The 27,302-nt window shown below is 40.5% G+C and overlaps 1 protein-coding gene across 1 annotated transcript in view; it reads right to left on the bottom strand.

Moving 5' to 3' along the window:
• Positions 1 to 27,302, bottom strand: part of CTNND2 (catenin delta 2) — a 966,176-nt gene that overhangs the window by 234,921 nt on the left and 703,953 nt on the right. Inside the window, exon 11 of the mRNA XM_034657085.1 lies at positions 11,924 to 12,137. Coding sequence (XP_034512976.1) covers positions 11,924 to 12,137 — 214 coding nt within the window. The remainder of the gene's footprint in view (positions 1 to 11,923; positions 12,138 to 27,302) is intronic.

Raw genomic sequence — 27,302 nt, 5'->3', positions numbered from 1 at the left:
TTATTTATTTATTTGACAGAGATAGAGACAGCCAGCGAGAGAGGGAACACAAGCAGGGGGAGTGGGAGAGGAAGAAGCAGGCTCATAGCAGAGGAGCCTGATGTGGGGCTCGATCCCATAATGCCAGGATCACGCCCTGAGCCGAAGGCAGACGCTTAACCGCTGTGCCACCCAGGCACCCCGATACAGTCCACTTCTTTCCACGTAAATGAACTGAAATCCAGGACCCTCCCAGGACCCTCCCAACCATGCCCTTTCTTTCCTCCTTCCTCCATCTGGCTTCCAGGCACCAGCATCATTAGGAATGAGTACCATACCCAGGGATGGTCTATGGCTAGAAGATACCCGGTGTTCACCAAGCACCTGTAACCCAAGCACCTAACCTCACTGCCACACAGTAGGTGCTCAACAATCATTTGTTTAACAAATGAATGAATGAGACTTACAGCCTACAGATTGGTTTTAAACTCTAGAATTAAGAATGGGGTGAGCAGGAAGTCAATGGTGTGAACTTTCTAATTTGGTTAGACTTGGCCTGGCTGGGGAGGAAATTAGGTGCTCCGTGTAGGGTTCTAAGTCTTGCCATCAACTTTTGGATACAACTGGGCTACCTGCTATAGAGAAAAAACCCTAAAATGGTTAAAATGACCATTTAGAGGAGATAAGAGCAGACATCTCTGTAGAGAATGTGTGATACGTAGCTGGTTAGGAAATGAGTTGGGGTCAAGAGGCAGACCAACCACAGACACCCATCTCTTCTCCTCCTCAGTGGGGTGTTGCGGAATGATTCTTCCTGTGGGTAGAGCACAACTCGTGGAGCACGAGCCCTCACTCGTTCTTCCAGCGCTAGGAGGAGAGACTTATCCAAATAATCAGCAGGCATGCATAGCTTTGGTTCAGTTCTGTCTATCTTCCTCCTCTTGGGAATGAGTGGCCAGAGGAAACTCTGGTTCCCGTGGTCTCCATGAGAATGTGTCCTGTGGGGCTGGTAGAGGAAGAGGACGCCTTCCCTGACCCGAGTGCTGTCTGCGGAATGGTGGACACGTCCACCTAATGCTGGGCTTCGGTATTAGCCAACCCGCTTGGCAAACAGGCCTAGAGCCTGGCCTCCAACCTGACTTCTAAGAATAATGAGTTGATAATATGGCCTCCCTCTTCATTTTTGTTCAGAACTTGGTGTGGAAGACAGGGTGCAGGTGAGGATTCTAGAAACTATGGCCTGAGGACAAGCCATTTGCTTCTATACATAAAGTTTTATTGAAACCTAGCTATGACCAATTTTTTAAATGTACTGTCGATAGCTCTTTTCACCCAATACAGGGAGAATTAAGTAGTTGTAACAGAGACCCTATGGTTTGCAAGCTAAAATAGTTATCATCTGACCTTTTACAGGAAAAGTTTGCCAACTCCTATTCTAGAATCTAGAGAAATGTTCGAAAGGCATGTTGCTGCCAGAGCAATGCTTTCAGGTTTGGAAGCCAAGGAAAAGTAGAGGAAGGCAGGATTCAATGCCAGCAAACACTGCTCTCCTGAAGACAAAAAGAGCAGAGTCCAAATGCAGAAGCAGGGTCAGCAGGTGGAAGCTCAACCGAGCATTCCTGAAACTTGTAGCAGAGCAGCAGAGGGAAATGAACCACAGAAGCACCTCCAGTCAGAGCAGCAGAAAGAGCTGACGGAAGATCTGGATCCTGGGGCCTGGAACATGGACAAGCAGGGAGACCTGAGTGGCGCACAGCAGAGGTGCTCGTGGATGCCCGAGATGCTGTCGAGGGGGACTCTGCAGGCTTTGTTGAGGGAAAGACATCACCTCAGTAAGAGCTGGTGCGGGGGTTTGTAGTGCGTCATCCTAGCTGAGCTGCAACTACGCCTTCCTGAATTCCCTTCCCTTCTGGTTTCCAGGGTAAGGATGTCCACAGGAGAAATCTGCAGGCAACGAGGCAGGTGCTAGGGAAGCAGTAGGCGCTGGACTCTGACAGCTGCAGGCCCAGGGCACCAGGCCCTGCCGCAGGCAGTGGGCACTGTCATGGGTCGGTCTGCTGCCTCACGTTCTGGGGTGGGTCAATGGCGGCCGCAGAGCTGCCACTCCCACTTCTTACCCAGCTTCCACGTGTCCTGGGCCAGGCGTGTGTGGAACACTGTGGCCAAGGGATTCAGCCTTTGTGTTTCTCTCACGTGGCCAATATGTAGCCAGGGAAAGGCAGAAGAGGGTTCCCATCTATCCTCATGGGTGCCTGCTGGTCCTTGCTCTCCCCTGCTTCATATCCAGCTTGTCTTCCTGATCTCTGCCTCCTGACCTACGTCAACTTCCCACTCAGCACCACATAGGCGAAGGCTTCCTTGGACTTCTTTACTAGCTCCTACCATGGTAGTAGGTCTCAGCTTGATAATAAGTCCCCCTGACCCTATTACCTATACGGCTCATGTTTTTCTGTTCAAAGCCCAGCTGAGGTGCCTAGTAACAGAGTTGCTTCCACTGCCAGGATCTAAATGTTGCAAATGGTGGCAACGTTTCCAATTCCATGGGTGGATTCGTTTTCCCTTCCACTGGTAAATGCATAATATCAAATTAATCTTTTGCTGGGATTTTGTCCCCTGATTCATTTTAAGTTCACCAATGGTGGACTCTGAAAGCCAGGCACCACTGGACTGGCCTCTCCTAACTGATTAAATCCAAAAAGATCTCCAATTACTCATCTTCCCTCAAATACAGTGGTTGGCAGAATAATGGTCCTCTAAAAATGTGCATGTCCTAATCCCCAGAACCAGTGAATATGTGACCCTTTACTGAAGATGTGATTAATTTAAATGGGTAGATTATCTTAGAGATTCTCTTGGATTATCCAGGTGAGCCCAACTAATCACATAGGTCCTTAGGAGCAGACAACCACTCCTGGCAGCAGTCAGAGGGAAATGTGACTATGGAAGATTTTTCGGAGATGCAATGCTGCTGCCTTTGAAGACAGTAGAAGTGGGGCTCCAGTCAAAGAATGCGGGCAGCTCTAGTAGCCGGAAAAGGCAAGGACCGACCCTAGAGTCTCCGGAAAGGAGCACAGCCCTGCTGACATCCTGATTTTAGCCCAGTGGGACTTATGTTGGACGTCTAACCTACGGAATTGGAAGGTAATAAACTTGCACTGTTCTACGTGGCTAGATTTTTGGAAATATGTTGTAGCAGAAATACGTAACCACTACAGACTTCACTGAGTGGCTGCCATGGCCTTGGTTGGGGCTAGCCTTGGGGTACACACCTGTGTCTGGGATAACTGCTCTTAGGGCTTAGGATGGCTTCTTCTCTACAGGTGATGGCCATGGGCCAGAGTTCACACCCCTAGACAATGAGATGGGTAGCAGTTGACACTGAAACAAGGTACGATTGAGGCCCTGAAAGTATGTCAACAATTCCAGCATAAGGTAGCCCTGGGCTGCCTAAAGAGGGACAGAGAACCTTCTGGAAGTGGCCATGCAGAATAGAAAAGCTGGGGAGGATGATTTTTGTACTTTAGTTAACGTAAGAATTGTGGACTTTGAACTGCAACACCCGAGGGCAAGAGATTGATTTTCAGGCTTTAGCTCTTTTGAACATTAAAGTCTTTGGAATTCAACATAAAAGTGGGTTGAAACTTTGATTTTTAATTTCTCCTTGGCAATTCAATATTTGGTGGGGTTTATATTAACATTTGAGGCATCTCTATGTTGCTGACATTTCATTATTGGAATGTCTCCATTCCGTTTTCTCTTTGTGATGCTGTTTAATCTTATGGCAGAACCTCTGATATGCTATGTTAGTCAACGCGGCTGGACATTATTTGGGATATGAAATAAACCTGGGACTTAATTTTACACTTTGGGAACATGGTGACCCTGAATTTGGTAAATGGTGTGCTATCTGGACCCATTTCAGCACCTCTTAATATATGAAATGCCTAACAGAAGTCCCAGGTGATCACCAAAAAGCTCAGGAAGAAAGAGGAGAGGCTACCTTGACAAAATGCTTAGCTTCTGCTTTGGAGAGATGAGCCATGTTTCTAGGTGATCACAGCAAAAGGGATAAGAGAAAACACACTGGAAGATGCCAGTAGGGAAAATGCTTCCCCTCTGTTCCAGTGCCTCTTTTCATGAAGGCTGTTTATAGTTAATGCTACATCCTAGACTTCTTTTGAAATAGTACACTCACTTGGCTCATAGACCTAAGGGAATGCCTCCAACTTGGCTTCTATCAGTAATAGAGGCAATACCTAATAATATTTACACTTTGCGGTATCTGTGAAACTGTTCAGAACTCATGCAGGCAAGAGATTATTAATGGGAACATAATGGAACAAAGAAGAAAATGGAAGGAGTATCCAGCAGATGAGACATTTTGTTTTATTTCTGTAATATGCAGAACAGATGGACCTGAGTTGGCTGGTGAAGCTGTAGTGAAAGCCAGGACAGCCCAGGATAAACACAGAGGGGGCTCCATTCCGATAATCCGAGGAGGTGGGTGACTGTCCTAGTGGAACCTAGGGAAGATTCATGCTCAGAGAAGGCAGGCACAGGGGATGTAGAAATGAGAAGGGAGGCTATCAAAGGATGATTGGTTGAAAGGAAGCAGCTGCCCACCCTCTCGTTCTCCACTCCTGCCTGTGCGCAGAGAACGCCCTGCCCTCTCACTGTCCACTCCTACCCAGGTGGAAAGAACACCTGACAGCCAGAAAATTACTGGCCTCTCCCTATAGGCCAGACACATAAACAACTCAGAAGACTGTTCTCCAAAGAGATTGACCACAGTAGGCGAGAACAGAAAAGCTAATGTGGATATGTAAGCCTTACAGGAAAGCCCTCCTCCTCAACAAGATACTTGGAGGGCTCCCCATCACAACAGCTCACGCCTACCTGCTCACCTGAAGCCAAGCTCACAATTAACAAGCTTCACTGATGTGCACAGAGCTCAACTCTCTACTCTTTCTGTCTTAAAAATGAGCAGAGATTTCATCCTTTTTTATTGCTAAGTAATATTACATTGTGTGTGTGTGTGTGTATACATACATGTATGTGTGTGTGTATGTGTATCACATCTTATATAACACCATATAGATACGATATATACACACCACATCTTCTTTATCCATTCATCAGTCTATGAGCACTTGGGCTGTTTCTATAATTTGAAAGTTCACTGTGTACATACCGTCATTCAAGTGTATTGTTCCTTAAAATACACGGTTTTATAAACTTACGTGTAGAAGCGTATGGGAATAGCCATGTGCTCAACTGCTTGAAACTACACTGTATATAAACCTTCATTAAAGCAACATTTTCTTTCATCCAAAAAAAAAAAAAAAAAAAAGAACAGAGAACTGAGGATCTTTCCACATTTAAAGTAAGCCTGCAAAATTAATGAGAAAGACTCCCATAAAAACAAATAAAAAGAAATGACACCAGAGAAAGGTGAGATGATTTATGACAAAAAAAAAAACAAACCTTGGTTCTAAATAATATCTTTACAGAAAAGCAAGACTAGTTTACATCATAAAATAAGAATAGAGGTTATTGAAACAACAAAAGGGAGTTCTCAGAATTAAAATAATGATACTATTAATATTAATAATAATAATGTTTCCCTAGATCCCTGCAAAAAAAAAAAACCCTCATTGATAGATTGAGAGAAATTTTGGATACTGGAGAAACCTCTCATGATAAAAAGACAAAGGGCTCCATATTATATATGAAAATATAAGAGAAAGTTAAAGTCCAAGAGGTTCAAAATCTGACTACCAACAATTCTAAAGAGAGGATAGAGAAAATGAATTAAAAAGAAACGAGAGTTTTCTGGCACATAAGGTCATTCATTACTCTTTAACATGGAAATGTTCAATTCCAATGAATTTTTAAAAAGCGCAAACCTAGATATCTCATCACAGACTTTTATGTGTCAGGGATAAAATTAAGTTATAGAAAATATTCCCGAGAAAAATAATTTCTATCCAACCATATCTAATAAATATCAATCATGTGTGATAATTTACTACTGACATTTTCAGAATTTCATCTCCTAAGCACCTTAGTTCATTAATTAATATTTGAAACTTATAAGAGAATAAACCAAGAGAGGGGGGCCTGGGATCTAGGAGACAGACGTCCCAACCATGGAGAGCAATGCAGCAGTTCTAGAGAGAAATCATCAAATTCTGCCCCCAAATAGAGGATTCTGCTCATGAGATTTCTGGAAAACCAGGGAACTGATGATCAAAATCACAGGCAAAGTTGAGTCGGTGGGTGTTGTAGATGATGAAGGATCTGTTAGGTCTGAGCCTAGAAATGTACTCTTTTGATGAGGATCATCACTTTGGACCCACTGGGAAAGAAATGTGGTGACTGGGTACCACATGGGTCTGCTCTTCCCTCGTAATGCGAAGGCTCCTCTCTGGCTTTCAACTTCTGAGCTGAGCTATAGAAAACCCTGCAAAATGGACTCTGGTTACAGAATAGACTGCAAATATATTCAAGCTTGACAAGGTAAAAGTCAAGTACGATGACAGAGGTTGTGAAGAAGGTGAAGACACAGAGCACTAATATTCTTATCTTATAAAACGGGTGATGAGATAATGTTTTTATTAGATGGAAAAGACAGAAGCTTAACTTTGAAGTTACTGATGCATTTGCTGAGGAGCCAAAGGCAATGACCCCATCACTTTGGAAAGGAGAAGGCAGAGTGGTGAAAATGTGAAAAATCCTTCTCCATCATAATAGAAAGTCAATATGAAAAGACTGTGATAACTGATTAGAGTGAAATAAGCATATTATTTAAAGACATGGAATAACCACGAGAAAACTAAAAAAAACAAAGCAAAAGCTGAGGCTGAAAGCCTCTGAGGGACTGGGAGTGTCTAATACCAGAAGACAGATGAGGAAGGGGACTGTTGTTTTCATTGTAAGCGCCTTTATACAATTTCATCTTTTGATCATATATAGCCATTACTTTGATTGAAAATATTAAAATGCATCTAACTATCATCTTTGCCACTTCCAATCCTTCACAAGTAAATGCTTTAAAAAGATGCATTAAGAAATCAGGCCAACTGATTAAGCAACACTCTTAAGCCCTTATGGTTCTACATTTATTTGCATTGCTTTATTTCCTTGACCAACAAATCTGTTTGCTCACATCTGGGAAAAGAAGAAGGACGCCCTAGCCCTCTAGACCTGGGTGTGTGTTAGTTTCCTAGGGCTGCCATAAGGAAGTACTACCAATTAAGTGACCAAAACAACAGAAACTTACTATCACAGTTCTGGAGGCTGAAAGTCAAAGATCAAGATGTCACCAGGGTTGGTTCCTGCCAAGGCTGTGAAGAGAATCTGGTCCCAGCGTCTTTCCTGGCTTCTGGTGTTTTTGAGCAAACTGTGGCATTCTTTGCTTCGAAGAAGCATTACCTCCTCTCTGCCTTCATGTTCACATCGCCTTCTCTCTGTGTGTATCTGTGTCTAAATTTCTTCTTTTCATAAGGACACCAGCTATATCAGATTAACAGCGCACCTGACTCTAGTATCCTAACTTAACTAATTACATCTGAGTCACGTTTTGAAGGGCTATGGGTTAGGGCTTCAACATATGAATTTGGGGGGCACGCAATTCAACTTATAACAGACTGGGCATTAAATCAACTGACCTAATGCTGGTAAGTAAAATGGTTAAACTGAGGCCTGTCTCTTTAACTGAAAGGTTAAGACTATTTGGGTATCTGAAGCACAAGATGCAAGAATATACTCTGCTCTTGGAGAATCAGAACTCTTAAGGACACTTGCATTCAACAGAAATAAAAGTTATTTATTAAGTTTTATGGTTTAATAAAAAGTGGTTTATTATGATTTGTAAAGCATTCTGAAATATTTAGCTGGGCATTTCAAAATTCAGGCTGATTATTTCCATATTTAGAGAGAGAAAAATTATATTAGTCAAGCCCAAAGGACATGCAGCACTTGTAACCAAAGTTTATTTGCTTAGAATATTTCAAGTAATGGCTAGCATATAATAGCTTCAACTGGATTTAAATAAAATTCTGATCATCATCTCATAGTAATTATTGCATAGGAAGAAAATTATTTATTGCAAGGCCTAACATGCAGAAGCAAAATACATTCTGCTGTGAATAGATACTGCCGTGCAAACAGGCAGATTTCTTTTAAGCATGCATGCTTATGTGTTGAATGTAAATGCATGTAAATAGCTCAGTTTTAACATTTTATTATTGTTCAAGCAGTTTGCCAAGGGATACTCAGTAAATAATTTAAAGCTCTGCAAGAACATTTCTTTCTTTTAGTCTTTTATTGTTTGTAATTTGGTGCTCTACACCCTTCTGGTTATATAGCCTAGGTCTAATCTAAAATCTCATTTAGAGACATGCTTTATTATTTTTTAAAAATCACTAACATTGTTCTTTTCAATATCTGCTTACAAGACATCTTAGTTTGTAAATATCTAAAAGAGGAATTCAAAGGGTATTTCACCCTCCCTCCCCCATACATATAGATTTTTAACACACATTGTTGTTCATGCATTTGCTAATGTTCAGGGAGGAGAATGCAGGAGAGAAAGCTCCCGTGTACTGATGGGGCTCTGTCACATACCAGTCCTTGCTGGACTCTCTATTAGGTCCGCTGCAGAATTACAATGCAAGTAAACGGTATAGTTGTTTCACTGAAATCACTGTTTTGTTAATTCATGTATACCTATCTAACCTAATTCTGAAAAGGCTCTGAGGAGGGTCCTTGTGACAATGTGACAACAGCAGTGAAGAAAGGCTTTGTACTCTTATAGCTCCATCCTCCAGAGCCACCATGAGCCTCAGTGCTCATCTAATTAAGTTTCACATTTAGCAGCCAGCAAGGCATGGGTGGGACAATTGCAAACAGAGCCGACAAACATCCCAGTGGACGCTGGTGGAAGCATCGTGTGGGTCCACTGAATGTCAACCCTGAGCATGCAGACGTCCAAGGATCAGTGCACACCTGACACCCGCAGAAATTCCAAAGCACCTGAACAATGAATGATGAAGGATGAATGGAGAGCGCGAGCATAGCGTAGCAAAGCATTTACCAGACTTGGGGGGAGACAAGAGTCTCAGAGGAGGAGTGGAAACAGAATGGCAGATAAGACAAATGGGGGATTTTGAGGTCCTCGAGGTTAAATCAGTTAGCTGTACTAAAATACTGGATTCCCAAAGCTGCCCAGGAGCCGACAGAATGCAAGCTTTCATAGCTCACTTTGGCAGACGAGGGCTGGGCTGGTGCTGAAGAGGAACACGACACTTTAAGGCTCTTTGAAGTGAATTCATTGGCCTCATTTTACTTTTGCTCAGGCAGGGCAGTCAGCGCTGGCTTGAGCTGTATCATTCATGCTATGTCTACAAAGAAGTTAGCAGAACCTTGATGGTTTCCAGGCACCCTCAGATTTCTGCCAGCAAGGGAGTTCAGAAGGTTATTACTGCAGACTGGCCTGCAGCAGCAATTCCTTCCACGCTGTTATGTTCTAGTACGTGCTTGCTACTGATTTCCCTTTCTAGAGTAGTAGCTTGGCTAAGGGGCTCACCGTGTTTCAACAGTATCCACCAAGGCAACTCCAGAAACCCTGAGCTTCAACCCATCGAAATGTTTTAACAACATGTATTTCTTTGAAAAACTTAAAATTCATGCCTGGAGTGCAGCCACGCACAACAAGACCGTGACTCTAGAACGGCCGAAAACATCTACTGAAGTAGCAAGCACTGTCCTTCTGGAACCAGTCAGCCCCAATGGCTTGGATGGCGCCATGACAGAAGTCAGCATTTCTTCCAGGAGGGAACGTGGAATGATTCTTGGCCACCAGCACATGCTGATGCAGAAACACTGGGTCATGACACGACAATGGGTACAAAGGAGCAGGAGAAGGGGCATGTGTACTGTCTGCATATCAATACTCCATCCTTCCCACAGCCAAAGGAAACTTCTCCACATTCTGAAGAGATTAACTGCTTTTGATGTCTTCAAATGAGGCTCTCATAGAAGTATTTGATACTCCCCAGGTGCATTAAATGGGAGACATCCAGCATCTGTCAGAAGCAGGGCTGCCTAGTAGCTTTGAATATCAGAAGAAGCATAGGCATGCACAGTGGACAAGGTCAGGGGACAGAGCTACTGTTGCCATTTCCTTCTGGTTTAAGCCATCAATCACCTCAGCCTTTTGCATGTGGCCGAGTTTCCTTGGCAATGAGATAAGCCGCCCCAGAGGGTTTTGCGTTGGGCCAAACCCAAATTTTAGCAAAATCCAGTTCTTTTAAAATCATGAAATGGATGCATGACGTGCACAGTGGAAGGTGTCCTTTAGTTTTGTGGGCCTCATGCGTCCACTGGCAAGGCCTTAATGCACAGAAGCACCATGGTGTTTGCTTTCCATCACATACACGGAGTCCTTTCTCTCAATCTGAAAGTAGGGATGGGGTCTCCTAACTGTAATGGTAGGGTATACTTCCAATTATTTATCTAACCCCCCCAACTATCCTACATGTCATAATGTGTGTGTAACAATAGTTTCACCTTACCCGATCTGTATTAGTTTGATGTGAAACATCACTTTAATAACACTGTAACCTTAACTACTGATTTTTTTTCTACAAAGACAATTCTCCACTTAGAGAAATGCAAAAAAGAAAGAAAAAGAAAAGCAACTGGGGTCTAGTACTAATTTAGCTAAGAGTGGGAAAGAGATGTGACAATAACCTTAAAGGGTGTAAATTTAAGAAAATAGGCTGAAGCTGGGAGTCCTGACCTCAGCCTGAACAAATATTTATGACTCTAAGCTTGAGCAATGTATTTTCTTAAAAACACAAGTTTACGTGTGTCTCACGAGTATAGCTTCAAGGAGGTTATGGAATCAAGACAGAAGATCAGCGGTATCACAGAGAATTATGAGATCCTTTTTTGACAATCAACCTTGCAATCCATTTGCCAAATGCTTGAAGGGGAACTCTGATGAACGAAAAACCAAACATCACCTAAAACAACAATATGGATAATCAAGAAGCGTACTCCGAACACCCATACTGAGGTCCCTTAGGTTGTTGGCATTCCAGCAAGGAAAAGTGCACATTTAGAAGGTGAGGGATAAGAGTGCAAGCTAATGTTTACCCATTTTATTCCAATGGTCACAGATGCCAGGAAAGGTACTGCTACATGCTTCAATGTTCTCCTTCATCAAACCCTCATGGCGCTAGCAGGTGCTACGCTAGTGATCTCCACTTTACAAAACTCAAAAGTTCTGTGTTCACAAAAAGGCTGGCTCTCATGTTCATGTCTGAGAAATTCCCTACATGTAAATATGTAAACATATAACATATACATATGATAAATGTAAATATATAACATGTGCATATAATGTATATGTAAATATACAATATATAAATACATAAATATATGTTAAGAGAAATTTCCTAACATGTAATCCTATAACCTAGGGACTTTTAGTAGGCATAAATATTTTTTTCAAGAAATTAACTGTTAAGCATGAGGAGATCTCTGTTCTTAATCACATTATAAACCAGAATATATACCTCATTAATAACTCACATATCTTGTCCTTTATGAATTCTTAATGCCATTTTAATGATCACCTGTGGGTCTTGTAAGATGCTGAGCTACTTGTAAATCAAGTGACAAAACTGAAATAGGGTCATCGAATCTTAGAAGGGTTATGTTTACTGGATCCTAATGATCTCATTTGGTCAATCCACGGGTGCTAAATTAGATATCCTTTTATTTGCTCCTTCAGCTCATGCATCTTGGGACTGCCCATGGTGTTAGCCTCCCAGAGGCCCCGTGCCCACCCTCCTCGGGTAGCATTTTTGCTACCATGCTGGGTCATGGAGACTCTATCTTGAGAGGCGGGTGTGCTGCTCGTAAGGATTCTAACCTGTGACCAGTTCCCGGATCTCCAGGTCGGTGGTCTTGCGGAGCAACCTCACCAGCGCCGGGATGCCACCACAGTTTTTCAGGGCGATTTTGTTGTCATCGTTGGCCTTCCCGTACACCAAGTTTCTCAAGGCTCCGCAGGCACTACGGTGGACTTCCGTCATCCGATGGTCCAGCAGGTCCACCAGGAGCTGGATGCCTCCTTGTCTCCTTATCTGCAAGGGCACAGGGAACGACTTTTGCCTTAGAAAGTAAGCTTTCACTATTTAGACCCAAACAGGTTTTTCTCTGGACCAGTTGCTACAGTTAATGTCACTGAACTGGCTTCAAGCACACAGAGGAAAAAAGAAAACAAGTGTTCTCTTTAGATCTGATTGCCTTTACTTGCTCTCATAGCCTACTGATAACATTGCAAACATACCTCCTTTCAAGTTATAGATTTTGGAAAGGTGATTTTTCACTACATACAAGAGGTCTTCGACATTTCTCTCTAGAAAAATATGGCTCATATTCATGGCATGAAGCAGATGGAGAAGCAAGAGAAGCTTCTCACTCCTAAGACTTATTAAACTTAACCACCGTCTTAAAGGGCTGTGGGATTGATGGGCAAAATGTTAAAATTATGCTTAATCAGAACATTCTCCCAACATCTTAAAGAAACCAGAAGCTGATGAGAGACCAAAAGAACTGACACAAGGATTTTCATCTAAGAAGCCCAGGAAGATAAAGTCATGAGAGCTAGTCAGAACACTAAGACCAATGTATGTTACGCTTAACTCAGGTATTTGATTAATACCAACAAAATCACATTAAATTTTGATGTTTCTTTTACCCAAAAGAATTTTGATTTTTTTTTCTTTTTTCTTTTTTTTTTTAATGATTTCTGTATTATATTATGTTAGTCACCATACAGTACATCCCCGGATTCCGATGCAAAGTTCGATGCTTCATTAGTTTGATTTTTTAAACTAAGTAAACAAACAAACAAAAAACCACCTTGCAATATGTCTCTAGATGGGTCTTCTCCTTGCTATCTTTTAATGTTTAAACTAATTTTTATCTATTTATTTTAATAATAATATTTTTTTATTATGTTAGTCAGCATACAGTACATCCCTAGTTTTTGATGTAAAGTTCCATGATTCATTAGTTGTGTATAAACTAATTTTTAAATTAAAACAGAAAACCAATGGGCTAGTTATTACCATATAGACCATTTCATGGAGTTTCATCAGCAAAGCCATATTTGAACATTTCTGCATTTATATGGAAAAAATTACATGATTCATTCAGTAATACTGTCTTCTTTTTTTAACTTCCATTGTCCCTCAAGGACTGATGAATTATGGTTTGTTGCGAACAGTTATAATTTGGCATTTCCCTACTTAGTTTTCTTACCACAGAAAACTCATTCGTCCCACAGATGTGCTGGACACGTGGCTACACCCCCACCCTTTCAAAGGTGCAAAAATGCGACTTTCTCTGTGAAGCAACTCCAACGGCACTATTTAAAACTGCACCCTGAACCAGCCCCTCCCCAATTCGGCATTCTTGAAACAACAGAATTCATCACATCCCTTGCCATGCCCTGACTTCTTTATTATGTGTATTGTCACTGACTGTCTGCTAGGACGTCTGTTCTTGGCGGGCAAGCCTGCTTTTGTTCGCTCCTAGATCTCTGTCCCTACGCCAAGCGCAACACCAGTCCCACAGCAGATGTTGAACAAAAATCTGTTGGGTGAATGAGGAGGGAGACTATTATCCGTGACAGTCGTGTTTCTCAGATTTGTTAGAACTTGGCTTCTCAAAACCGGGTAATCTCTCTCTTTTCAGGAACCCCCCGTTCTGGGAACGGCTAGGAGTGTCTCCAGGGGGCTACCCCACCACTTCCTATGTGGCTTCTGGATAAAATGAGGGCCTGCATCATCCCCACGAGGTGGGTCCTCTGATAATTCAGAATCTGTCTGTACGAATGACTTTCATCATGAAAACAGAGAAAGCTGAAATTCTCACAGAACTCCTGGGCGCAGAGTCCCTCATTTGAGGAACGTGAATGTGGTGGTTCACGTATCTCACATCCTGCGGGAAGGACCAGGGATGGAAGAGGGAAGGACAGACACCAGGACAGGAGGACAGAGTTATGGAGGAGGGCATTAGCTTCCCTGAGGTGTCTGCGTAGCCTGCGGGGGTGGGTACACACAGGGAAAGTGGCTATGGGGGTTACTGAGTCCATTAAAACAAGTGAGAAAAAGGCAGAAAACAACTTTTCCCCAACACAGTTTTACCAGTGTTTCACCCACTCAAGAGAGATGCAGTTTGTAATCACTATTCACGAGTACCGCACACGTATCTGGGTTATAACCACACCCACGTCAAGATAATACTTCAGAAAGGATGTCCATGTGTACAGAAGTTTAAACTGTGAATGCTGTTTTCTCTGTGTGTACTTGCATGTGTGTGCTTTACTCAACAATATTTGGGTTTAATGATCTTAATAATGATGAAACCATTTAAAAAGAGGCAATGAAGCCATTTTTATAGTTAACCAATTGGTTATATATTAAAAGCAGATGGTGTAGTAAATCTATCTATCTATCTATCTATCTATCTATCTATCATCTATCATCTATCTATCTATCATCTATCTATCTATCATCTATCTATCTATCATCTATCTTATCTGTACCTATATATTTAGCTATATTGTATCTTACAATTAGTATTCCTAATTTCTAACTTATTTTCCCATTCATACAGCTTAATGCATTAAGCTATTAAAATATTATTTCAAAACATTAAAAGAAAAATGAATTCAAAACAAATGCATTATCAATTCCTAATGGTACAATGTGAACACAGTGTTTGCAGTGGGACCTGAATTAATGCCATATATCTAAATTTATAATGCAATCTAAAGTTTTATTTTAATCTATTTAGAGAAACATAACTAAGATAAGCTTTTTTCTTTTGCTCTGATTTTGGGGGGCATCCCTGGATCATATATAAAAAAAACTTTTGTTTTCTTGGCTTGAATTTTATCTAAGAATTTGGGAATCCCAAAGCCAAACCTTAGTGAGAATTGAGCTCACAGACATGAAATGTGATGGTCAGGCCATTGGTTCTGCTTCCTTCTGCTGCCTCCGCCATCATAAAAGGACCAGGACAGAAGGTGAGAGGTGGAGAGCCTCAGTTCTTTTGCAGGGTCTCTATCGATGGCAGGACTTCTGGGCGCTATGGATTGCCCTGGACGGGTCTGGGTGCTGTCCTCTGCACGTCCCCCCTGCTTTGCTTTTCTCCTGGATCCTGCCTCGCATTAACTTCTCCCTGCACCCAGTTCTTCTTGTTCCTTCTTATATCCAACCATAAACTCTTATAAGACTCCAAACAAACCTATGTTAAACATTAATAAAGTATAACTTCTCTTTGAAAAATGATCAGGGGAAACTCTTTTCTTTGAAATACAACTCCTTTACTGTCTCTCCTACTAACTGGCCAGCAATCTCTTTTCCATTTATGCTCCCCACTGGGCATTCCACATCCAGCAGGTGGGGCCCATGTTCCAGCCCACATGCTATTTTTCCAGGCCAGTTTGCCTTCTCCCCTTTCTCCCTTCATCATCTTCATGCAGAGTTCTTCAGAAGTCTATGTTTAATATTTATTAAAACAGTGCTAATCAAATGTCATATAATATCAGATCTAATATATGTAAAATAGAATAAAATAAAATGCATGAGAAAAACATCTGCTGTATGGTAGTAAGTTAGTAAATATTTATCAGAGGAATGGAAGAATAGTGTGGTTGGTTGTCATGTTAGTTTCCTTCCCCCTGTTATTTTTACTACTTTAAAATAGACATTGTTTTTAGAGCACTTTTACATTCACAACAGAACTGTGCAAAAAGGACAGAAAGTCCCCATGTTCCACCTGCCCCCACACGTACACAGCCTCCCCCCTTAGCACATGTACTGAGTGGTACATTGGTTACAAATGATGACCCTCCACTGACGTATCATAATCACCCCAAGTCCACAGTCTACAGTACAGTCCACTCTCTGTGTTGTGCATTCTCTGGGTCTTGAAATACGTATAATGATATGTACCCATCATTATAGTATCTTATAGAATAACTGCCCTGCCCTGAAGACCTCTGTGCCCACCTATTCATCCCTTCCTTCCCCTAACCTTGGAAACCACTGATCTTTTTCTTTTCTCCATGGTTTGCCTTTTCCAGAATATCATAGAGTTAGAATCACATAGTATCTAGCCTTTACATATTGGCTTCTTTCACCTAGTAATACATATTTAAGATTTCCTCATGTCTTTTCATGACGTGATAGCTCATTTCTTTTTAGAGCTGAATAATATTCCATTATGTGGATGTAGTATACTTTATATATCCATAAGGACAGCATGGTTGCTTCCAAGTTTGGGCAATTATGAATAACGCTGCTATACATAATCATTTGCATGTTAGTATATAGACAAAAGTTTTCAAATTCTTTGGGTCAATACCAAGGAGCTGGATTGTATAGTAAGAGTATGTTTAGCTTTATACGAAATTGCCAAACAGTCTTCCACAGTGGTTGTGCCATTTTGTATTCCTACCTCCAATGAATGAGAGTTCATGTTGCTCCACATCCTCGCCAGCATTTAGTGTTGTTAGTTTTTTTGATTTTGGCCATTCTAATAGTTTATAGTGGTATTTCATTGTGTTGCCTTCTCTTTTAAAAGTGACCTGTGATTCAGATTTACTTACATTGATACCAATGACTGAATAAAAACCATCATTTGTTGAAATACATACAGGGAAAACAATAGCCTGAATTAGATCTGGAACGAACAATTTCCTATCTGCTACTTTCCTGAACTTGATAGACTCAAGGAATGACTGGAAAGGCCTTTTCATTCATTGAGTAGACAACCATAAATTCATTAACTAAATGATTCTTTGATAGATGGTCCACTTCAGTCAGTTGTTTCTATGTCAATTTCCTATCTGCTACTTTCCTGAACTTGATAGACTCAAGGAATGACTGGAAAGGCCTTTTCATTCATTGAGTAGACAACCATAAATTCATTAACTAAATGATTCTTTGATAGATGGTCCACTTCAGTCAGTTGTTTCTATGTCAATTTCCTATCTGCTACTTTCCTGAACTTGATAGACTCAAGGAATGACTGGAAAGGCCTTTTCATTCATTGAGTAGACAACCATAAATTCATTAACTAAATGATTCTTTGATAGATGGTCCACTTCAGTCAGTTGTTTCTATGTCAATTTCCTATCTGCTACTTTCCTGAACTTGATAGACTCAAGGAATGACTGGAAAGGCCTTTTCATTCATTGAGTAGACAACCATAAATTCATTAACTAAATGATTCTTTGATAGATGGTCCACTTCAGTCAGTTGTTTCTATGTCAATTTCCTATCTGCTACTTTCCTGAACTTGATAGACTCAAGGAATGACTGGAAAGGCCTTTTCATTCATTGAGTAGACAACCATAAATTCATTAACTAAATGATTCTTTGATAGATGGTCCACTTCAGTCAGTTGTTTCTATGTCAAGAGCTCACATTTATGCTTTGCTGTAAACTTCAGGTATCTAGTTGAGAGATAGTCTCCAAGAAGTAAGGAAGATGGAGGCTGATGAACCCCTCAGCAGGAGAAGTAAAAAGATCAACCAGTGAAACAAAGCAAAACGATGCCCTTCTGCCTGTCCTTTCAGGTCGTTTAGAGAGAGGGCATTCTTCAACTTGACACAGACAGTCTCCTGGGGATGAAGGTTGGGATGCGTGTGTGCAGAATCAGTGAAGCTCACCCAGCTTGTATCAGGGGAGAGTGAAAACTGCCTCCATGCCTTTGTCGCACAGTAACCCACTGTTTTCACAATTTAAACTCTGGAACTAAAACTATCTAAAATCATCCAAGAGTAAGATGCAATGGTTTTCTTCCTTGTTTTTTCATTACAAGGCAGAATATATATAAGCCTTTTAAAATCAGGAAACAAATGGATGGGCAATTAAATTAAATACAAGAAAAATGCAGGTAATGCAATATCACCCATTGCAAAAAAAATGGGGCCTTGCCACTAGGTGAACTTGTTACTCTTAACATTATCTGCATTTATGTAGAATAAAATATATTTACCAATGAATTCGCTATTATCATTAAATTGATATCAACATCAATGAATAATTTAGAACATATCCAATTACAGCAGGGTTTGTGAGCTCATGACAGTCTTCATAAAATGATAATGATGATAATGGATAGTGGGTTACAGAGTACTTTACCAGGGAATAGAATTCCTCTTGGGGGTACCTATTTTCATTTAGAGAAATGCTAGGAAAAGTGGCTTTGAGGATAGTGAGACGCTGAGGGAAAGGGCTACAGGTGTTCTTGGCAATAAGAAATTGCTCACCTACTCTGCAACTGAAATGGGGAGGAATTTAGAACTGGGGGGAGAAGAAGGAAGAGGCTGGAGTAGCCTTTTGTTTAACCTATTGGTGATGAAATCAGATCCTTAAATAGCTAAGGATCTGGGTAAACATTCCATACCCCTCCAGGATCTACTTGGTTTTAAGCAAAGTAGATACATCTTTGCGCTTCTGGTTGAGTGCTAAGAGAAACTAAGCTGGACCTGCAAATTTTAACAATGGATCGCAGGATTAATAACACGCAGCACCTCTCTCACTTCACGTATTTGTAAGCAATCAACTCACAATGCCTGCAAAATGGTTCACAGAAAGCAGACTAAAAACAGGTACTTTGGACTCCGCGATTTTAGCAAATTCTGAATTCACTGTTAGTTTTCAATGGTGTTGGTTTAAACAAAAAATACATATAGTTGTTTTCTATTCCCTATGGGGTTTAAAAATTAAATACTTTTCTCTGCTTAAAAAGCTACTGTTAGATACAGAGTTTGTCGATCTAAAGCCAGAGGCTGAACCAGAGGTAAGTGAAACTCACTTTTCCTTTTTAATGTAGAAATTGCAAAGATATCAGTTTGTAAAATACATATCTTTCCTCACTGAATTCTATATTCTATCCCTTGCCCTTAGAGTAAAGCCAGTTAACCAGTCTTTCCAGATAGTTTGAATTGATGTGGGTACCCACAGTTGTCTCCGACCAACCCAGAAGTACAATTGATAAAGGCCAAAGTCTTTTTTAGTTTTAAGGCAGAAATTATTTTTGAGAATTTTGAGAGAAAATATTATCTCTGTAGTGCAAAATGCTCTACTTTCTCCAGTCCATAGGTGAACCAAGATGGATTATGTTTCTTTTTAAATTACGCGTTAGACAGCAAGTGTATTGCAGTGTTTGAAGGGGGGAGCTGGCTTTGAGGCGGAAGCAACAAGGTTCAAATCATTCTCCCTCCCTTAAACCTGTGTCCCCTGAGGCAAGTTACTTAAATGTCTGTAAAACATGAACAAAATGTGAACTTGTCTCATGGGGTAGTTTTCTGGAATCAATGAAACTTCAAATGTGAATTATTTAACAAAGAGCTCGACAAATATTATCTGTCAAGGAACTACCCATTGTATTAACTTGTTAAAAGGATATTCATAATTGACTTATTGCCTGGTCAATATATGAATTAACTTAGTAATCTAATGAGTTATTATATAGCATATGATAGAGTCAGTGAAAGGTATACAATTCAGAGTTATAGCTTTATAAATTTTGTTTAGTGTGTAGACTGTTTATTATCTAATAGATCATTAATCTCATCTGGTGTATAACTAATGAGATTAAATAAGGAATATATTTACTCTAGAATGAGCTGTAGTCATTCTGTTGTCATTTAAAAAAATATCAAGGGGTGCAGCATCAATATTGTACCCATGACATATTTTGCTAGCTATATTTCCAAGGAAGTACAGGAATTAATTAATCTGTAGTTTTAAAAAGAACAGAAGTGCAGTGGTTTTTCTTGGCATGGTAAATTAATTGATCAAAAAAAAAAACCACACTGAAAAATAATTTTAAGGTGAAATTAATTAGGAAAAAAAGAAAATAACTTTTCTGAAATATAGAGAGAATTATTAAGCAAAAAGAGAGAAAGACCATGTTTTGATTTAACAAATTAGCTTCTAACGAACAGATTTGAAAACGCAACTTGTAGCAAATGGTGCAACCTGTAACTGAAGATTTCACCGGCAACTAATTAAATGACTGCGAAGGCTCTGGTCTCATGCAGATTTCCTGCATGTGGCCTGATGTAGGGTGTGCAGGAGTTTTGGCTTCATCTCCGTGTCTAGCAGAAAGCTACTTGGTTTTTGAACATATGGAAAAGATGAAGAAGTCTGCAAATACATTATTACTGCTGTTTGAATTCCCTTATTTTTCCCAGCGTAAAGACCCCCCACATTCCGAGAATCTTCGTCACCCTGTACAGATTTCCAAACCCAGCTCCCGCCCCGCTCAACATGTCCTCAGCTGGCACTGGGGACCATCACCAAGGCAACTGCCTATACCTATAACAACACGAACATCTTGAAGGGCAATTCTGGATATTTTTCTTTTTTTTACTACCCTCAATTTTAGAAAAGTAGCTGATATTGTATTGGGTTATGGATTGGTAATAAGTTCCCGGCCATAACCCTGGCTAAAGAAAACCATTTCTCATGAAAATCTCTGAAATGATCTATTTTATAGCAATTCAACATTTCCACTTCTCATCACCTTGGTGATCCCATTCTTTAAAGAAATAAAGGAAAGAGGGGGAAAGACCTTTATTTTAGTCTGCATGTGGACCATGATTCCACAGAGTGATGCATCTTATGCGATACTTAAAAAAAAATTACCTGAAACACCACAAACGTTACATTTTCCCACAGTCCTTGGCCATTCCCATCCCTCCTTTTGCTAACTGATCACGAACAGTGAACTTTTCTAGACATCTCCCTGTCTCAGAATGAAATACACTCAGTCTACGCGGATGAACATTGAAAATCTTGCCGCTCCCTAATGAAGCCAGCACGGAGGCCAATGACCCTCGGAAGCATCCACCCGGAAGCCGGGGCTGACACCCTGCATCCCGACTCGGTTCTCAGAACGGCTGCGTGCCAAAATCAAGCTTCAGCACTCCTTTTCAAGAGCACTCAGGAAAGGCCCCCACTTCTCTTTTTTTTAACAAGAAAGAATTTCAAGCGATTCCACACATTCCTTCTCTGAAGACCCCACTCAGATAATCTCGCCATGTTCCAAAGAAGTCTAATGGTTTCTATTATCCGGCATAATGTTTGTGCTGTCCTTGTAGATACAGAATACAACATCACAAAGTAGGGGCAATCACAGAGAATGCCTGCAATAGAAGTCGCCCTTACTATGTTTCGATTGAACTTAATCAACATGTTTGTGAACGACAAAGCTAAATTCATATATTGTTCAGCATCTCAAAGAGAATTTTAGATAAACACAACAGTTCTGAAAATGCAAACCCTGTAAGGCAGATATTCAACTTTGCTATTTGGAAATTATTAAAAATATCTTAAAATGTGCACGTAAGAAGCCCACATATATTACCCCCAAAACTGTCATTGCTGTACTGATGAGACAGTCCCTCACTGGATAATGTTTACGAAGTGCTTAGTCTGTCAGGAGCTGGGCCCAGAGGTAGGTGAGAAGAACGAAGCCCCTCCCTCAAAGGAGCCCACATACTTAGAGAGGAATTAGAAGTTAAGTAAAGAAACCAGCCAATGGGACCATTTCAGTAGTGAAGAGCAGAGGTAGCTTTATCTGAAGAAGGACCTCACAATTTCCTAGTTATAATTTGGATCCTTTAAGATGATCCACCACAATGTATACGGTTTAAGCTCTTCAAAAACTGGAATCCTCCCCAGTGATAAGAACCATGAAGAAGAGACGGCAGGAGGAAAGGATGGAGTGTGCGGGACGGTGTGAAGGGGGTGGGTCTGGGTACCATGGTCAGGAGACATTCAGGAGGGACTGAAGACCATGAAGGAGTGACAGTAAGTCCCCAGGAAGTGTAAGGAGAGCAGGGTGCCTAGAGTTCAGCGAGAGAGAGGAGATGAGAGGGCTTGCCAGGCGGAGCAGGGCTGGGTCCAGCGGGGGCTTTTAGCCACTGTAAGGGCATTGGGTTGACCCTGAGGAAGATGAGACCAAGAAGGGTGACCGAACACACTTGTTTAAAGACACCCGTATGTGCCATGTGGAGAGAAGATTGTCGGGGCCCAAAGGCAGAAGCAGAGACACCAAGTAGGGGCCACTGAGATGGTCCAGGGGCAAGAAACATGGTAGCTTTGGGTGGGAGTGATGGGAATCTGAGTGCTAAGAAATGGTCAAATTCTAGTTCTGTTTTTCAGGTAGGGAGGAAAATATAACTGAAAGCATCATGATTGACTAAGACTATTGGCCTTTAATTTTAATAAACAAGTGTGTTGATAATCATCACATAATTTTTATCTGACAGATAGCAAAGCATTTAGGAAAGACACAGCCCCTCATTTAAATTTCTATTTCATTGGCATTATAAAAGCACACATTTAAAACATTGCTATTCCTTTGTTATTGCAAAATGGAAAATAACACCTTTCTAAAATATAAAATTATGCTAAATATAGACATAGAAATAATAGAAAAATTTTGTATCTTAGCCTATGGTTATGACAAATAATGAGTATTAAAGTAAATGTAATATATTTCTTCAAAAGGAGTTATGATAGATAAGTAGAGAAAACTTTCCTATGCATTTATTTTATTTTTAAGTTAAATACCTACATTTTTGAAACTTTAAAGACTTTCATTATACTTATAAAATTGTACGGAATATAACATTTGCTTAAGTGTTTTCTTGTCATGCAAATGCCTTTTTTAATTTTAGGTTATGGAATGTCCTATATGTTCTGAAGATATATCTGCTCATACACTCTTCTGTGGTAGTAATGGCCAATATTTACTGGACTAAACACTGGTTGAGGAAAGAATTTCAGTCTTGTTCAGCTCAACTGATATTTAGTAATAAGCATTGTTCTGTGTTCCTTGAGGATCTCATGGGCTAATAAGGGAGAAACTCATAGGAACAAATAAGGTGAAATATAATAAATAAGGCTTCCTATGAAGCCCACAGATAGGTCATCAAACAAGCATTCTTGGGAAGTGGAGTGGGCTAATTAATTAGTTTGGAAGAGATAATAGCTAAACTGATTTTAAGAAGCTTGAAAACTGGTGTACCATACAATTAGAACATGATTAAATTCTAAAATGTTTGAGACACAATGGGTCCATGCTTCTTAAACTACGGTACATGTACGGTAGGGCTGGTGGAAAAGAGGAGGCATCAGTGCATTAGATGGTGGGACATCTTCTTTGCCCTTAAATTTACCCAAAGACTAGGGAGTGGAGGCATTATTATTTTTATAATCAGACTTAGATACTTCATGGAATAGAATATAAGATTTATGGGATTTTATTTATTTATTCATTTAAAGATTTTATTTATTTATTTAGAGAGCATGTACACGTGCAGGTGTGTACGTGAGCAGGGGGAGGGGCAGAGGAAGAGGAAGAGAGAGAGAATCTCAAGCAGACTCCCTGCTGAGCACAGAGCCCCACGCAGGGCTCAATCTCAAGATCCTGAAATCATGACCTGAGCAGAAATCAAGAGTCAGAAGCTTGACCGACTGAACCACCGAGGCACCCCAAGATCTATGGAATTTTAAAGAAAAAAAGCACAGAATTTAAGAGAATGTATGCAGAAAGCTTCTTTGGCCAACAGTCCAGAGTTGCTGAGGTCCTCGTGGAGGAGGGCTCTGAAGGTGGATCGGCATGGGAGGCTGGAGAAGACAGGAGGCATGCGGGGAATGGCTTCTGCCTGCACAGAGCGCCCTCCAGAGGCGGGACGCAGGGAGTACTGTGGTGTGCCAGGAAGAGACCAGACTGGGGCTGGCAAGGAACTCCCCGTCACAAGGAAACGGTTGAGGTGACAGGACATGAGGATCCACTCAGAGTTTCTGAGCAGAAGAATGAAATGGGAGGTGGTGGCAATGAGGCAAGAGAATTAATTTGAGAGACAGTAAAGAAGACGACATTTGGGTTGTAGAGAAGTGTATCCTGTATATGAAACATTCTCAAGCATTTTCCCAGCACTGGGGAATTCATTGATAGTTTGACATGACTATGAGCTGTTCCACAACGCTTGGTCCTTTGTTTAAATTTACTTTGCTTTTCTTATTCCAACCGCTCTGTGCTCTGAGCCCCGGCAAGGTGACTGGGGAAGTCCATCTCGTGATTCTCCAGCTAGCTCTCCCCACAGAATCAGTGGGTGGAGGCTGCAGGGGATCTGGGAAGCTGAGCAAAAGGGAGAACCACAGGCTCCCCCACTCAGAGCTCCCTGGAACTCCCCCCAGTCGTCTGTCAGATGCAACCACTGTGACCAGCTCTTTTGAGAATCCACAAACTGGACCACGTCAACCTTATTTTCTCACATGTTTCTACGGAACACAAAGAAAGCTGTTACCAGGAAAATCCGTCTGCAACAAGGCATCTTGAAATATGAGTTATTCGGTGATACTTTTCGGCGGATTAAATGTTATTCACTCTTCATTTTGCCCATCAGCCCAAGCAGAACATTTATATGACACTTGGATCTTGGCATAATAAGAAAATACACTTGTTTTTGGTGCATCTGCGACCTTTGCATCTAAAAAAATTATGTTCTAAGAAATCCCATCAAGTGCAGTGCAATACATCCGGAACCTTCGTGTCATCCTTAATGGAGAAGGACATTTAGATATTCTAGGTATCACATGGGCGCTTAGCTCAGAAATTCTCTCCTGGTGATTTTAGTAAGTGAGTAGTACTAAATCACGCATGTCTATGATTCTAGATGCATGTATATTATAATGTGACACACATGTAATAATAAATAATAGATGTATACATAAATATCTGTGTGATTAAGTGTGTATAAATAAAAAAGTGTGTTGTATTTGTATATATTCAAAAGAGAAAGTATTTCAGAATGTCTCCTCTTCCTTCTCCCACAAAAATGTGATTCATTCAGTTCTTTCAATTATTTTCTTCCAATGTAAGCTGTATAGCAATAACAATTTTCTTTTTCTTATAACTCACCGAGACTTGTGGGTTCAAAGGACCTACCCTGTTGATATTAACCCTTCCAATAAATAGCTACAGAGATTGAGAAGATTGTTATTTCTTTACATTAATAATTTCAGTTCAAATATCTTGAGTCCTGGAGTATAGCAGGTTAGATGGCTGGAATCCTAATTACAAATAATAAAATACTCTGATTTTACTCTATTTTCGGACTTTAGCTTTCAGCAGAGTTTCTCACTTAAATTCTTTTTAAAAATCTCCAACACGGAGCACCTGGGTTACTCAACTAGTTAAACATCTGGCTCCTGGTTTTGGCTCAGGTCATGATCTCAGGGTCCTGGGACTGAGCCCTGTATCACATTCCCCTGCTCAGTAGGGAGTCTGCTTGAGGATTTCTCTCCCTCCCCCTCTCCCCCTCCCTACCCTCTCTAAAGTAAATAAATAAACCTTAAAAAAAATCAATATATGAAATCCCAGATTTAAAAAATTCAAGTTTCCATTATTTTCTTATTATGCATTTAAAAACTCTGAATACATATATGCTTTGGTTTGCATTTTTAATTACTTAATAATTTTCAAATGAATTATGTGTATATTTGCATAAGATTTTTTTCCAGACTAAAAGGAAGGTGATGATTACACTTTCAGTTTTTAATAGGCTGGTAGAGGTAGGGGACATAGGGAAGAATTTTGTTTTAAAATTCTGCACACAAAGCAGGCAGAATCATTTATTGTTTTTTTTTTTTTTTTAAATACATGCTTTAAAACACCATGTCACTCCTGCTCAAAATCTCCTAATGAGGGGCACTTGGGTGGCTTAGATGGTTAAGCGTCTGCCTTCAGCTCAGGTCATGATCTCAGGGTCCTGGAATCGAGCCCCACATTGGGCTCCCAGCTCAGTGGGGAGTCTGCTTCTCCCTCTCCCTTTGTCTCTCCTGCTTGCGCTCTCTCTCTCTCAAATGAATAAATAAAATCTTTTAAAAAAAATTTCCTAATGATCCCATCACATTGAGAAGATAATTAACCTTGGCCTTTGGTCCTATGAAACCAGTCCCTGTCTTCTTTCCGCTTCCACTCTTCATCATTCTCTCTTATCAACTTTTGGTTTCTGTTCCTCTGGGCTTCTAGAAGTTCCTGAGTGGCCATATGTGTTCTCCCAGACTCCACGGAATGGCTTCTTTTCCATCACTCTGGTGTCCACTTAACTTGATTAACCATCAAAAGCAGCCCATCCACTCTGTGCCCCATCCTCTATGCTGTTGGCCTACCTCCCCTTCTCGGTATTCCTCCTTTGATCCCATTTACCCCTTGATAAATTTCACATACTTATCTGTTGATTTCTGCCCCACTCCCACTTAAAGGGATATAAGCTCGGCAAGAGCAGGGATCTTGCCTAATTTGCTCACTGCTGAACATCCAGGGCCAAGAGGATACGTGGCACATGGCAGGCGTACCATATTATTTTTTGACAGAACGCAGTTTTGAGCATAAACTTTAAACTTTTGAAATAAAGCCAATTTTCACAGTCCACTCTTTAGGACAAATCTCATGTGCCAAGCCAATTAGTACTTCAGAACAAAAGTTTCTGGTGCCAAAGAAGAGATCTGAGAGCCTTAGAATATTATACAGCTATAAATAGGACACTAGTTCAGCAAACATTATACATATTTTAAAATGTTTTTCTTACAACTTTATCTTTTTATTTCATGAAGTGAGAGTAATTTTTTCCACAAGTAAAAGCCAACACTATGAACAAAATGTCTCAGCACTCCTTACACCTGCATCTTGTTTATAGGAGCCAATGCTGAATATATTAGCTAATTATAGATATGCAGATGGCTTGTTTTCCTTAATGCAAAAAAGATATAAAATCGTGTGAAATAGTGTAGTACTCAGGCCCATGGTTGAATATCCAATTTCCATTAGATGAACTTGGGCTCAGTGGTGGAGAGACAGATAAAAGTCAGAACAATGAGGAAGATTATTCATAATTCAAAATCTTCACATTCTGCTGTCACTCTTCAGGGTTTAGGACACTAAATGAAAAAATCTAAATTGCAAAACAAATTATCATCTATTGATTCATTTCTTATTGCAGAAAAATTAAATCTAGATCCTGGAGACTAGCAAAGGGGGGAGCATTAGCTTTGGAAACTCTTAAAGATAATATGAAAAATTGTGTGCTATTTATTAATATAGATATCCATGCTCATAGGGGTGGGGAAACGGCAAATCCAAATGAGGAAATTAAGGAAACTGTGATTTACTTTGAAAATTTTGAAAGAAGATTTTCATGA

This window comes from Ailuropoda melanoleuca, chromosome 3, assembly GCF_002007445.2.
Source record: "Ailuropoda melanoleuca isolate Jingjing chromosome 3, ASM200744v2, whole genome shotgun sequence".
Classification (NCBI taxonomy): domain Eukaryota; kingdom Metazoa; phylum Chordata; class Mammalia; order Carnivora; family Ursidae; genus Ailuropoda; species Ailuropoda melanoleuca.
The sequence above is the reverse complement of the archived record's forward strand: the minus strand, read 5'-3'. Positions and strand labels throughout refer to the sequence as shown.